The following is a 15,513-nucleotide window of genomic DNA, read 5'->3' on the forward strand; positions in this document are numbered from 1 at the left end:
GGCTGAGTGTGAGGATTCCAATGTGGCATGATCTTTCAAATCACTTCTGCCAGCTTTCTGCTTTGCGACTTGGTCCCTTACTGTACCCTAAGGGAACAAAGACAGCCTCTCTGCATGGAAAACTCCATTGGGAGTTGCCCTTGCGAAGCAGTTACAGCAATGGGACCTTTCATCTTTTAGGTGAACCTGGTAATTGTTTAAGTTCCATTTTCAAAAACAGGCTTCAGTGCCAAGAGTTGTTTAGCCATCACCAAAATATGGTTTGCAAAGGGAAGCAAACAAGGACTATTTTAATAGTTTTCCAAAACAGAATCAGTCATGAGGGCTAGAAACTCCAACGCTAGGTATCCTCTGCCTAGCCAGCAAACAGAAGTAAGAGAGTGTGAGATGCTCTTCTAGGCAACTCTCCATGCCGTTGTTTGGCTTTTCCAAATTACTAGTAAGATTTGTTCATTTCCTGTTTGTTTTTGTTGCTGCTGTGCTTAAGTGTATTGAAAGTATTTTTCAGCCATCATTCATACTTGTTCTGGGCTATTAAAGTAGACTTTCCTGCATCATTATTTTCCATGTGAAATTACTTGAGTGCAATGCTCGCTAAACAGTTGGGATGGAGTAAGCTGCATCTCCGTGCAGTAGATGAAAAAGAAGGTCATGACAACCTGTTCTAAAACCAGTTCATCCTTTCTGCTGCTCTATGGGCTTTTGGCTACGAACCTGATTAGTAGCAGATGGGTTCTCTTCTAAAGGGGACTATATCTTTCCCTTATTGGTATAGATGGGATCTGTGTCTAGGGTCATTTCTATGCAATTATTTTGATGATACTATATGTGTGTGCGATTGTCCTCTTTAACAGCTTTTTTCCTTCTTTTTTTTGAATTTGTATCTCGTGTCAGTGATCCTGAGCTGTTGCCATATAGTGCTGTGCCCTACTGACTCAACTTAGTGATCTTGTATCTGTTTAAATATAGAGAAACTCCTTTGTAATAGAAAGTAAAAGGAAACCTTAAGCTTTTACGACTGGACAGAACAATCAAGTACCATCCCCAACTAGCAGACACCTTTGTTTCCTTGCCCTGTCTGCAGGAGGAGGATATATGATCAATGGATTGTCTTGGGTGAGGGATATTGCACTTGGAGGAATGGGATAGAAATAAAGTTCAGGGTAGAATTGCTGTGGGGTTCATTGGTGTGACCAAAATATGACAAAAGTGTTGAGTTTTCCCCCCGTTTTTTCCCCCCTCAATTCCTCCAACCTTGAGATAGGAGGCTCTGTGGGCAGGGATTCAACCAGCTATCTGAGCTTCTCAGCAGTATTCCCAAATCAACCAGCAGAGAGGTATTCTCTAGCTGTGTGTGACACCTTCAATATGTTGTTGCCTTCAGAGGAGTGGGAAATAAAAGGTACATTTGTAAATTAAATTGGCATGTCTTACAGGGAGTGCAGAGCAGTCTCCTATATCAGCCAGCTGTTTCATTTGTATTTGGAGCTCTGAAACTGGTGACTGGCTGAGAGAATTGTGACCCTCCTCCAAGTGTCATTTCCTTTAGAATATGTGTTTTTGGCATAAATCAGCCTTTTTGGATACTTCCACTGCTCCTTTTAGTTTTTTCACCCTTTTATTTTCTCTCGTCAAGTTGTGGGGTTTTATTGCTATTCTGGGAAAGAAACTGTAGGATCAATTCCATAGAACAGTCTAATTCTGGAACTGATCTGTCCACTGGTGCTCTGTGGACTACCTGGGGCTGTATCAGCATGATCCCATATGAGCTGCAGAAGGCACTGATGGTATATTTTTCCGGTAGAGCTTAGGGACCCTAAGGAGTCCTTTTCATATGCAAATATATCTAAATTATGCTTGTTTAATATTTTGTACTTCAAAGAGACTTACAGATTTTAACGAAGTAGCTGTTGCCCCCTATCTAAAGGTTCATAGACTCTGTCCGGCCATTGGCAATGGGAGGGTTCAACCTGCCATGAAGCAGTGCTGTACTTACTTGCTTTTATTATGAACTTTCTTTGGAGTGAGGCAGTGTAAAAGTGCTTGATTCTTCCCCCCAGGAGGGTATAGAAAATGTATACTAAGAAAAACCCGGATCTCCAGGATTTTGCTTACACTAAAGAAAATTCCTGAATTGGGGCCCTGTGGTCTAATGAGCATACTTGTGAAATATGTTTGGCCACACATGCTAGTGCTTATCTGACAGCTCACTACATGAACCCTGATCAGGCTTACTTTCAGTAAGGCTAAATATCATTTTGGTCTGTACTGTGCAAGTGCTAGTGTGGATGGCACGAAAATGGTTCCAATAGTCTTCCTCCTACTATTGCATTGAGTTCTGTTCTCAGAATTTTCAAGAATTCATTGCTTCTTGGGGCTTTGACAGAAATGGATGGGTTGGCATCTCCAGAAATCACCACCGAAACATTCTAGTAGAGCACCAGTGAGGAAGAGTTCAGAACACTAATCGGTATGGGTGGCGGGGATGCATTGACATACATGCACTCAGGCAGGTTCTGTTGCATCCCCCAGGTTGTTGAGTAATAGGGAAGGAAATGAAATGAGTTCCTGGCTTCAATCCCTGTGCTCAGTTCCCTAATTATGAATGAATGCCACACCCTTCCATGTGTTCATCTGGTATGTGAATCTTAATCTGAGCCCTTGCTTGGGCCTGTAGTTTTGTGCACAAAGCCACCTGAGGCACTGTTAGTCCTGAATTTCCATTCTAAAGGTCTATCCAGCAAGTACCCCAGGCTGGCACAAGCAGAGATCATTGTAATAGTACACTGCATCTCTGTAGAGCGTTGAAGTACTCTTCAAACACCGATCCTCACAAAGAACTCCTGAGTCAGTAAATCTGTTATCCCCATTTTTATAGATGATGAAACCAAGGCAGAGAGGTTGTAACTTGCATTCACACAGCAAGGTAATGGCAGGGCTGGGAACTGAATTTAAAATTCTTGATTCTCAGGTCCTATAAAACATAATATCTGCAATGCTTTTTATCCTAAAATGAAAGTTACCCTTCCCTGGCAGTATTGCCAACGCTGCATATTCAAATATTGTGGGGTTTTGTTTTATTTAAAAATAATTCCTATTCTTCTACTTGTCTTCTGGTTTCTGCTCAGGGAGGGCGTGCCTTTGGGTTGCATGTTCAAGCTTTTCTCCTCAATTATGTGGGTAGTAGGGCTGTGCGAAGCTTCGGAGGTGATTCAATTCAGAGGAGACTGGCCCCGATTTGGTGGCCGAATCTCTGAATCCGAATCAAATTGGGACCTATTTAAAGGTCTGAATTGATTCAAAGCTCTCCGAATCTTCAGAAAAGACTCGGAGAGCTTAAATGATTTGGGCAGTCTCTGGTGACTGCAGCAGGGAGCTGCAGCTGACTCAGAGCTGGTAAGTACTAGGGCCTGGGGGAGGGGACCATGGCGGGGGGGATGACCCCTGCCAGCCCCCCCTAACCCTCCCCACCGCACCCCCCCAGCCCCCTCCATGGCTGCCCCCACCTGCCCCAGCTCCGTACTTTAAAAAAAAGCCCCAGTGCTCACTGGGTGCTGCCAGGTGTGTGGTGGGGTGGCAACGATCCCCGTTGCCCCCTGCTGCATGGGGGGCTCTGCACAAGCACCCTGACAACCCCCCCACCCCCAGTGCTCTGCCCGGGTCAGCTCCGGCCCTTTAAGGAAAAAAAAAACCAACCAAGAAAAGACCTGGGACTCACCACTCCTGCGTTGGCTTCGGGGGCTTGTGCAGAGCCTCCCACATGGTGGAGGGCAGTGGGGATTGCCCCTCACTGGCAGGAGCTGTGAGTTAGGAGGTTTTCTTGTTTTGTTTTTTCTTAAAGGGCCAGAGCTGGCTTGGGTGGGGCACCCGTGGGGGAGGGAGGGGGGTCCAGGGGCTCATACAGAAGCCCCCCATGTAGTTGGGGGGCAGCAGGGATCGCCCCCTGCCCGGCAGCACCCTCTGAGGCCAGGCTTTTTTTTTTTTTTAAACAAGTGCTTGGAGCTAGGGCGGGTGGGGCAGCCATTGTCAGGCTGGGAGAGGGGCAGGGGATGGGCTTGGCTTGGCCTGGCTGATTTGGAGATTCGGCAGGAGCTGAATCTCCAAATCAAATTTGGCCAAATCGAATCGGGACAGTGATTTAAGTCACCAAATCAAATCACTGTCCCCCGAATCGTCCGAATCCAAATCCAAAGTGAATACTAGCCGCTTTGCACAGGCCTAGTGGGTAGCCCTCCCACCATTAAACCCATCCACAAAATTCACCCCTATGAATCATTTGCAGCTAAATCACCCTACTTGGTATGCAAAGCTTCCTGGTCATTATAGGAATAATGGTGAGGAAATGATGCAGTTTTTTTTTTAGCAAACAGAATGCATATGCAGCTTAAATTAACAACAAATACACTCTTAATGTCAGCAAAACCCAGAGGCTCTAATTAAGGGTTAAATCCAAACAGCGCATACTTTGGGGAGTTAATTGCTCCCTGGTTTGTGCGTCATTACTTGATCTTGGAGAAGGGGGCTGCTGGAATATAAAAAATAAAGCTGGCAGTTGCATCCCTGCCATAAAAAGATAACTTTCAAGAGGGAAGTAGCTTGTGGCAGAGCTGTATCAGACAGTATTCCACATGCATCCTCCTTCCTGCCTGTTTCTTCTCCTCCTGATCTCTGTATCCAGGACAATGGGGGCTGCTGTGCTTCCATCACAGGAAAAACTTCTATGGAAAGATCACAAGGTAAGTAGAAAACATGCAAAACTGCTATGCCTATAATGCTTCTGTTTACTCTCTTCTTCTACATGCCCATGTGAAGGACAGTTCTTCCCCGGTATGGATTAGAGACATGGAAGGAACTTGGTGAGACTAGGAACAAGAGCACTCCAGGCATTGGTTTGTTGCAGTTGTTTCCCTTCTGAGCCCCTGATGTCCTTCTCTTCTTTAGCCCGTTACTTTCTTCAATGGGATTTAGTACTTCCTCTCGGAGAACAACCTACTTCTAAAAGCATTAAGTGGTGGGTACTCAGGACGCGTAGTAGAGATATCTTTAATTAGACCAAGAAGATTTTTGCAAAAACATTTCTTTAATTGCAAGCTTTTGGGCACAAACACCCTTCATCAGGCATTGGAGAAAATATTGTAAAAGGAATTAAATGGTGGGTTGCATTCCTTCCAAGAATAAAGGATATCATTCATATATCATTTAGATAAGACTGTTAAGTGTTGGAGTTCTCTCTGCTCTTCTCCACCTCTGAAGTGCTCGGTAAATTTAACAAGCAAGAGGGGTTTTAATATACGTCCCTGGCCAGAACCTTCCTTTCCCCAAACACATACGCACACCTATTGTGTCAGTGGGCTGCTGGTTTCCCACCCCAGAAGTGGCTGTAACTAGGTGGAGAGAGAGAGTTTGTAGAAATAATCTAGGATCATTTGCTGTGAAAGGCTGCTACATTGTTGTAAAATCTGTTGGCTCCAGTCAGGGAACTCTGGCTCTGAAATGGAAATTCCAATAACATAATGACCTAATCGCTTAGCTGCCTTGACTTAGAGAGATAATTGAATGCTATTACTGGTTGAAAAAACTGTAATTAAGTTAGCCATTTTAAGAGTTTTTCAGCCTTTCGTATTTGATTTACTGTAATCTTGAAAAAGATCCAAGAATCAGTACATAAACTGGACCATTAAAAAAGGATTTTTCACTGAAATTATGGGATGAGATACAGCATTGCAGTCTGGTAGTTCATTACCCAATAGCCCTTGTCATTTTCAATGAGGCTTTTGAAGGATGCTGACTACAGAAGATTTTTTTTTTAAAGGGACATGCTATATGTAATGCGAAAGCAGGCTGTTGTTGCAAGTTACTCTTAAGTTTGCTATCAAAAAGAGCACAGAAAAAATGCGTGTGACAGCATTTTGTGTATGGTAAGTTTGCATTTATTTTGTGGTAGCTGTTTTGTTTTCCTGGGTCTGCCACACAATAATAAGGGTAAGAAAAACATTGTAAAACATGCAAACATGACTGTAAAACCAGAGAAATTGGCAAGGGAAGCACCTCTTAGCAAGTCTTAAAATTGACTTCATTTCCAGTTGACATAATTTTGTCAAGTGTGAGTATATGGCCCTGAGAACAAGCTTATGAGTCTATATGCACCTGAGCTAAGATAACTGCTCAGCAGCAGCCCATTTTAAATGCTAAACACAAATGCTTTGCGAGCATTAGTTAATGCTCTTCATGTCCCACTCCTGGAAAATCAAGGTTTTACAAGCTGCCAGTTTGCCCCAGTACTGCTGCAGTAGATCACTGGAAATAGCTTCCACATGCATGGAGCCAAATTCTATCTGACCTCCCTTTCTATATGAGGCTGCTTAATCCAGTCATGCAAGGTTTCCTGTTGTTCACTCACACCAGAGCTGTTCTTCCACGGAGTAAATAACTCTTGCTTGTTTTCCAAGCTCCCACAGGACCGGACAGATGCACAGAGAAGCTCCCTGCCCACGTTCCTGTCTGCACTGTCTGACTGGATGTCCCAGGTGAATGAAGCGCCCCTGGCTGAGGCAGCGGTAGAGCTAGCCAAGCGGCAAGAGAGGGATGCTCTTCATCCGTCCCCAGCCAGGGAAAAGTCTCCCTGCAGGAATTTCTTTTGGAAGACTTTCTCCTCTTGCTAGCAGAATAGCTCAGTGAAGCTGTACTGTAGAATGGCTTTAGCACCACCAGCCTCACTCCAGATGAACGTTATCAGTGCCTGCTCTCATCTGTGAACAAATACTGTCTCTCTGTAATAAGTGATTAGACACTCTTCCTCTCTAATTCTCTAACCAACCTGAACAGTATGTGAATCAGAATTCATTCTATGATTGAAACAGATTAAGCCTGATCCAAATGAAATGTAATTCAGATACTATCAAAACGGCACATTTCAGTGATAAAGCAGAATATTATCTGCCTCATCCTGTTGTTTTTATTCACCCCAAATCCTCATTACCTAATAAAAGAATGGACAGCAGGATCAGGTTTAACAAATATCTATGTCATTATCTGTAGTAGAGATGCAAGGATTGTGTCTTTTTAATGCCTGCTTTTTAGGTTTCTGATAGCCCCAGCTGGTACAGCCCTAATTGCAGAGAGTCTTTCCCCTGGAAAAGATCTTTTTCATCATTTATTTGAAAGCTTTATCAGGAGACTTTAGTTTGTGCATAATTTTTTCTAGTCTCTACACTCATTTTTCCTTTCATGCTGATATAAATTTCTAGGGGGTGTCACTTCTTTTTAGTGTTAGTCTGTGCATAGAAGACACGGCTTTGATTGCTGTTAAATAACATCATGAAGGGCAAATTTTAGCAAGACTTAAATGGAGGGTGGTTGTTTTTTTGTTTTTAAATGCTAACTGGAAAAAAACTGAAAATAAATAGCAGGTTTTAAAAGTTTCTGTATTATTCGCTGCTGTTTTTTTTTATTGGATGGAGTGTTTTGTCCCATATTAAAAACGAGACATCTTTGTAGGAAGCAGTCATGTTAAAATATGTTTATAGCCAATATATTAAGTTCCACAAAGAGAGGAAAACAATACAAGCTCTCTCTTCTCTTTGCCTATTTTTCTTTAAAGCTAGAAAGGAAGGAAGCTGTATAGCGTCAACACTGCAGCCCTTACTTGAAGAAGATAGCTGTGGCATCTGTGGCTTTCCACTAGCAAAATTGGCCTTGTACTTTGTGAATGACAATTTACATATATCCCACCTAACTGCATACTATGTAGTGTACATAAGAAAAAACACATTAGGAGTTGCATGAAAAGCCATAATAAGCTTCTCTTATTTTTGTATATACATCTGAGGGGGGTAGGGCTTTCATTTCTAGGCTGAACTTTGTGGCTGCATCCAGATAAGCGCAGATGTTTGGTTCCCCGGGGAAAGCCCGTGCCACACATGCTTTGTTGTGTGGCAAGTTACCCCGGGGGAGGCTGGGACCAGCACTGTGAGCCCCATTCATTTGCGTACTGGCCCCAGCAGCCTTATCTGGGGGGCCTCCTGGGGCCAGAGCAGTGACACTCCTGTTGAATGGAGCCTGGCTGACGGCTATAGCATGGCTCCAGGCAGCCTGACTCCGCTTTTCAGCAGCGCGCACTGCCTCATATATCCAGGTGTCAAAAAAACCCAACAAAGCAGTGCATGCACAGGCAGTGCGCCCAACACCTGACTGCATGGTATGTGGTGCTGCAGACACGTTTGCGGTGCTGCATACCGCACTGCTGCACTCATCTGGATGTGTCCTGCATGTCAAGCTTCAGGTAGTATAAGCCTCTGAAAATAAGGGTTTGTAATGAAAAACTTACCAACCCTTCAGCTGCTCTATGCAAACAGTGTGAAACCAAGCTTGCTGAAAACCACAGCTCTCACCAGGGCTAGATTTGTATTCAATTACTGAATTTCTGTAATTATCTTTGTAGAACTGAATAAGACATGGCTGTGCCTCAATAGCATTTCTGATGTATACGTGCTATTCAGCATGGCTACTAGGACAGCATATAATAGACTACTACCCCTGCAGTGGCAGGAAAAGTATCATCTTGCTACTGTTTAAACTGTCAGAAGAAAAGTGCTGCAAGAGAAGATTACTTTCCCTAATTTGTCTCATTTCAGAAGAGAAAGGAAGTTTAAAGCAAAGGCCAATGTTGCTTTTCCCCCCTTAAACAACAGAACACTAGTAGGCATTTGGCAATTAAGTCCTGGAGTTTCCTATTAAGGGAAGTGTGACACCCCACTACCATTTGCTCCCGTTTGCTCTAATTAAGGTTCAGGAAGGTTTTGTATGAAATTAAGGAGTTAATTGTAGTTTCTTATAATTTTGTTAAAGCAGCAGATTTTTGCCTACCTTATATAACAGGGCGCTAGAACTGATTGGGGTCATGTTTATTGCAACTATACTTGCACTGCGCTTATGGCACATTCATTAAAGCTAGATTGCAATTTCTATACACAAGGGGCACATTTGAGCATTCGGCTTTTTCTATACTTTTAGCAACTAGTGTACTGCACTGCTTAACCTAAATGTTAGATTAATGGGTTAGGCACAGAGCTGGAAGTATTATACCTATTAAAAACAGACTCTGCTCCTCTCTTTTTTAAATGCTTCAGAATTGTTACCTTTGTCTCTCCCAGGACTGAACTGTGTTTTTGTGCAAAATTACTTACATTGCTGGCAAAAGCTAAGTGATGCCCTTGAGGAAGTTATTTGCCAACCAGTATTCAATTAGAAACACCCATAGGTGAGAGACAGTGAAAGTTCCCCTACCACACCCTGTTGTCTGGGAGAAGTGAGGGTGCATCTATGAATTAGAAAATTATATTCTTGATGAACAAGTCACATAATACATACATATATATATTCACCAGTAGGGTACAAAGGTTTTAATACCTTTAAAAATATTTCAGTCATTAAAAAAAGTCAATCGATATGAGCAAGGTCATGATGCTGTATCAAAGATAAAACACAGAAATATAGACATCCCCAATATTAATTTTGTGTGAGAGGCCTTCTAACCAAGTGTTTTTATCCTCAAAACATTTCACAAATAATAGTTCCATGCCAGTTTCCTGACCAGAAGTGCAAACAGTGTTATGGAAACTAAAAGTCATTTGGCCCATTGAGCAAGAGTTTAATCAAAATTGTAATGTGAAATCTGAAGTCAAGTGCCAGGAGCCTAGGTTGGGGATTAGTCAATGCCAAGAGAGCAGTTGCTGGGAAATGTGGTAACCTTACTAGGTCCCCCCCAGGAATGGGCACTGAATAGCGCTCTGCTTATTGCTGCACTTTACATTACAACTCTAAACTGAACAAGTAGGTACGGTCTGCCCTCCTGCATTGCATCAGCACTTGGTACAGAAATGAATGCTTACATAGTGATCCTCAAAGTGCCTTCTAATCGTTAACTCACCCTCACAATACCCCTGTGAGGTACATAATTCTCTCAAGATGAGAGAAAAGACAAGGTAAGTGACTTTCTTGTAGCCACCAAGACTGTCGGTTATCAATCAGGAGCTCCATATTCCCAGTCCCGCCTCCTTCTCTCCACTGCATTTAGCAAGACAATGATTGTGTTCACAGAAGTTATTTGAAGTTCTGATTCTTAACCTCCCCTCTTCCCTTTCCATAATGCCTTTGGTTATACGACGTCCTAGAGTCTCATGCCACAGGAATTAACTGTCAAGACAAGCCCAGTTTTCTGAGTTTGCTAAAGCTAGCGCATAGCATGAACAGCAAAATGTGGTATTAAGACTGTAATATACCACTTGTTTGTTTTGGCTCCAGTGCCCCAGAGACATGTTTCCTTGACACCTGAAGCATTGCCAGCAGCAGGTCTACAAAGTTTCTTACTTCCTGCGTTTTGAACTTAGCCAGTCTCCCCAGGGCAGTGATTTCTTGACCTTTGACATGCTCCTCAGTGACTGTAGAGCTTGCACTTGCTGTAGGCGCCTTGAGAGCTCCTGATCACAGGCCTGCTGGAGAGCTTCAGTCTTTTGCTTGTCCCAGCTTAATGCCAGAGCCAAGACTTCAGTGTCTTCTTTGAAAACCAACTGTGACAGAAACAGAAGTTACTGATACACAGACTCCCGGTGCTGACAGCTTGACTCCTGCAGCAGCTAGAATTTCCTCTAGCAACACATCCTCCTGAAGCACAACCCTTCCCCCATTGAGAACAGGTGGGTCATCACGAGAGAGATGCTGAATTGCTAATAACAGATTTGAGATATTTAATCAAGACTAGGCACTTGGTGGGAAAGGGGTGCAATAGCTGGGCAACTGAGACATTTCGCAGTAGTTCCAGGGGCATGATGTTGATCCCTGCTCTAGACATGCTGAAAGCTGACTCCTGTCAACTCAGCTGTACATGTACATGGGTACTTGATCGTTTCGGAGATCGTGTCAAAGGTGGCTCTATGTGAGGCCAGGCATATGTCTTCCTTATGTGCCATCACATATGCAAGCCTGATGGACCATTCAGTTAGGCAAACATTTGAATTACTATACCCAACTGGGGCCCCCTGGTTTAACACTCTTGTCTGTCAACCTTAATTTGTTGGCTTAGATTTTTTAATCTGCTTGGATTCTAGAAACTCCAGTTCCTCTGGAAAAGTCCAGCAAAACTTTACAACAGGACACTGAATGGTATTCTTGCCAAACAAGGTCAATGCACTTCAACCTTGTTTGTGTAGCGAGGGAGAGGTAAATCCAGAGACTCTCCCCGATTCCAAGGTAGGGGTTTATTTGCATTGTTATGCTGGCTGGTAAATACTGCAAAACGCTGCCAAGTGCAGCGCCATATTCAAAGAGCTTGCTTGGTAAAATAGCCTGAACTCTGGGTGACCATGTTCTGTGAATGGCTGACCAAGCTCCAAGCAAATATTTCCTTTAGAGAAGGAAGTTTGACAAACAACTGTTTGGAAAATGGCAGCGTGACACCACAAGGGAGCTCCAGGCAGAGAGGCTGCTGCAAAGTTCTACAGTGCCATGCTGGGGTGCAGCAAGGTAGACAGAGACATTAAAACCTCGCTGTTTGTGCCTTAAGCTGTGGAAACCCAATTGTTGATGTAGTTCAAGAGGCAATTTCCCCATTTCTGTCCCCATGCCCTTATGCCCTCCTTGCTTCCTCCTGTACTAACCTTGGTCTTTACTCACCTCCAGATCCTGACTGTCTAAGCTGAGTTCTGGGGCAGGTTTTTCTTTCAGTGCAGTAAGTATCTGGTCACTGAGTGTAATTTTGGTCGAGGTGTCTGGATTGCTGGCTCCAGCGTCAACCACATCCACGTCCCCTCTGAGTGCTGCTTCTGGTTCTGAAGAGTAGCAGGAAGAGTGCGTGTGTGGCCACTGGCATGAATGCGAATGCAGGGCTGCACAAATGCTTTGGATGAGTTTGCTCTCTCCTCTGCCATGGCTACTGCTACATCCTCACAAGTGTCTTCCCAGCCCCAGTGACTCGCTTGCAGCTTGCCCACCATCCCTCCTCCTCTAATTCAACCCCACCCTTTCTGATTCTCTCTAGCTGCCCAACCCTTCCTACCTGCTGCCTTGCTTATGATGCTGCCCTCTTTCTTCAAGGCCTCCAAGTAGAGTTCCAGAAGCTGCTTTGACTGTCGTTCTTCCTCTCGTCTGTCCAGCACTTGCTGCAGGGTATCCTGTAATACCTGGACTTGGGGTTGACTTTGGGACAGCTCCTCAGCTAGCTCTATGCATGGTACATCAATGAGCACCTGAGTAACAAAATGGACTCCTGTCTCACGGAATGATTTAGGTAACCCTCATTTTGAATATTCTCTCTTCTTGATCACAGCATAAGGAGGCCCTAAACCCCAGCCAGCCTCCCAAATGATGCATGCATAGCAGCAAAAGTCTCCCTGTTGAAAGAAGTCTGTGAGAGCAAGTTTTGCTATGCGCTTTCATGCCAAGGCAAATCAGTCTGGTTATAAGAAGCTCTAACGGCACTCATAAATCCCAATATTCTTAACAAGCAGCCATGAAGTACTCAGAAAGGTGCGAAATTACAGCCCAACTTTGGAACAAGAATGTTTATGCGAACTGTAGGATCTGAGTGTGACACATACCAACAGCACTTAGCATTTGAAAAATCAAGGTTGTTTGCTCCATTGTTAAATGAGCACCATAAGGTGCTGTCACCACAACCAAATTCTACTACATGCCAATGTAAAGAGGCAGGGAGTGGTCTAGTTTATAAGTGGTTTGTTCTTGGGACTGACACTGGTCAGGTAAGAGTGACTGGACTGCTGCCAATCCAGTCTGCCCTACTGTCTGATACCAGAAGCAAGCATCAGGCTTTGATGGGGAGCCTATTTCAGTTGCTGGCTGAGCAGCTCTTCAGTTCTTTCTGTGGGGAGAGCAACTGGGGCCCTCATAATACAGCTCCCCATCAGAGCCTCCCTGCAGAAAAATAGTCCTAGCAAGTCTACTGAGCACCAAGTCCAAACAAGGCAGAAGATTTTATTTTCTTGACTTTGGGTACTCTGGCAGGGGTGGGACTTTCACATGACCTAGCCAAAAGGCAGGGTCAACCTCAAACTGGAGCCTGAGGCAGGTGAATCAACTGGAGATCAGGAAGGAAAGAACATGCCACATCAGTAGGGATGGCCAGGGTAGAACAGCCACAACCTTCAGGGCCAATACAAACCAAAAGGACAAGTAAAGTTGGAGGGCAGGGAAGGAGTTAAGAATTTAGCAAGCAGTCAGAAAGAAGGATGTTGCATCACCACAGAAAGATGAGGAGGAAAGAGGAGGATGGTGTTAAGTGTGGAGGGGGAGGGATACTGAGAAGAGATGATGAAGCAAGAGAAGAAATTGTCCCAGGAAAGAGCACTGTCTAGGGGAAGGACAGAATAATCTGGAGCTTGCACTACCAATCAAGTGCATGTTATCCCCAGAGCTGAACTTCATTTCAGCACCAGAACAAGCCAACTGCAGTTGAATTTGGACAGGCTGATAGATTTTGCTTTCCTACATTTTCACCCACTACTAGTAAAACCAAAAGGCACTGAGTGGGGAGAAGGATGGTAGGCAGATTTCTGTAGTAGTTCTCATTATACCTGAAGGTCTTCCTCAGACATCAAAATGATACTGGACAAGTCATCTTTCAGCTGCCGGGCCAGGTGTTTCCACTTGTCTTCGCTGGTGTCCACTTCATCCGTGGATTCTCTTGAGAGCCAGGCTGTGCCCCCATCTAACATGACAGACATAACCAGAATCACAAGACTAAGAAACTCAAGGTTGCAAAGACAGTGACAACAAAATCCAGACAGATCCTTGTGGGGAGCTGTCCATTGGGAGTATAGTAGTTATGTATAATAGAGGAAGCAGTGTCTGGTCTATGAGCTATTGATGTTTTCTTGCCCTTGGAGTTTGAATCCTAGCTACAAAACCTACACTGCAATTATGGGAAGCGTTTAAAACTCTGCTTTCAGAAGCCATTCATGAGCTGTAGTCTCTTGGGCCGACCCATCTGTGTGACTGATTAGAAGGGCAATGTAACATTTAAACTTTTTTTTTCAGTTGTTTTCTTGGTGCCTATCAAGATGCATGAAGGCAGACTTGTTCCAGAGCTCACATATTTTCTCCCCACCTCTTCATTGTTGTCATTTGCCTTTCCCACATTTACCAGTATGAGTGTATTCATGTAGATGAACAAGATGATTTTTTTTTAAATGTAGCAGAAGATTAATATCACCTGTCCATAACAGGTTCTCTCTTCATACCTAAGAAGATGGAATGCAGAAACCATTTCTAAAATGGGCGTCCAGCAAAGAGCCCTCAGTCCAACATAAGCAGATGATTTTATTTCTGGGACATTCACAGACAAGCTACCACCATCACCACTCAGTACCTAGACTCCTGCTGGACCACTTTTCGTTTCGGGCCAACGCCACGAACTTGGTGTTAGCCGGTAAGCACAGGAAGTAATCTTCATCATCCACAATGGTGCCATCCTCTGCCAGTACTAAAGTGATGGGTTCCCAGGTCTTGTCAATGGCTAGAACATCACAGGCTGCAGGAGAGATCGTTTATTTTTATGAATCAAGGATGCAAGACAGCCTTGGCAGCTACGGTAGGCATCGCTTGTCCAGCACCACATGCCTGACCCGCGTTAACACGTGAGGGAATGGAGCGCCTATGATAAACGTGTCACAAGGCAGCAATCCAGAGAGGAAAGCCCAAAGCAAGGAGACATGAGATCAAGGTACTGTTTTGAACACTTACAAACTCCACATGCGAGCCAAGCCTACTCAGTCATCAGGCAGAAGAGCAAAGGCTAAGTACACACAGCCTGGGATCTCCAAAGCAAATAGTGTAGATTTAGCCAAAGCAATTTCCTTCTCTAATGGAGCTTAAAAATCTTTAATGCAATTACAGAGTTTAACCTTTACCACGACACGGGCTGTATTTTGGAAACGCTGACGCTGGCATGTGCAGCACTTGGCACCTCGGTGCCTCTGGGCACGCAAGAGGTGTAGTTGTGCCAGGCTCCTTGAACCTAGGGAACGCGGCAATAGGTCCCGACATTCACCTCGTTCCCGAGCCAGGTGGCTACGAATGCCCGGACCCTCCTCGCGCAGCCAGGAGCTGCACGTCGTGGCGCTAAAGGGTCACGCTCTCAAGCCCCGCTCCCGGGGGGCAGCTGCCTGGGGGAAGTTCCCGAGGGCACATCTCCAATCCCACAAGGCCTGGCGCCAGCAGCCAAAACACCCTGCTGGGCAACGGGTTCCCGTTGAAGGGAGCCTCCTCCCACCTATACACCCACCACCTACCCTCAGGGTCCCGCCCCGCCCCCCTCTCTTGGCTCCAAGCCCCGCCCTCAGCGCACCCTTACTGCGCAGCTCCCGGAGGCAGGACACAGCCACCCCGTGGTACTCCCGCTCGTGGTTCCGCCGGATCAGGCACTGCTTCCGCGACGGGACCGCAGCACCGTCCTCCCCGCCGCCGTCCAGCGGCCCCGCTGCTGCCCTGGCCTCCCGGCCC

The 15,513-nt window shown here is 45.0% G+C and overlaps 1 protein-coding gene across 1 annotated transcript; it reads right to left on the bottom strand.

Annotated features, from left to right (window-relative positions):
* Window positions 1-10,018: 10,018 nt before the first annotated feature.
* Window positions 10,019-15,507, bottom strand: DFFA (DNA fragmentation factor subunit alpha). Its single transcript, XM_025211271.1, has 6 exons — window positions 15,365-15,507; window positions 14,381-14,542; window positions 13,587-13,720; window positions 12,053-12,242; window positions 11,671-11,825; window positions 10,019-10,568 (listed from the first exon to the last, which is right to left on the bottom strand). The coding sequence occupies exons 3-6, from the start codon at window positions 13,605-13,607 to the stop codon at window positions 10,365-10,367; spliced, it is 570 nt and encodes a 189-aa protein (XP_025067056.1). The 5' UTR covers window positions 13,608-13,720; window positions 14,381-14,542; window positions 15,365-15,507; the 3' UTR covers window positions 10,019-10,364.
* Window positions 15,508-15,513: the final 6 nt, after the last annotated feature.

Source organism: Alligator sinensis, unplaced genomic scaffold, assembly GCF_000455745.1.
Source record: "Alligator sinensis unplaced genomic scaffold, ASM45574v1 scaffold366_1, whole genome shotgun sequence".
Classification (NCBI taxonomy): domain Eukaryota; kingdom Metazoa; phylum Chordata; order Crocodylia; family Alligatoridae; genus Alligator; species Alligator sinensis.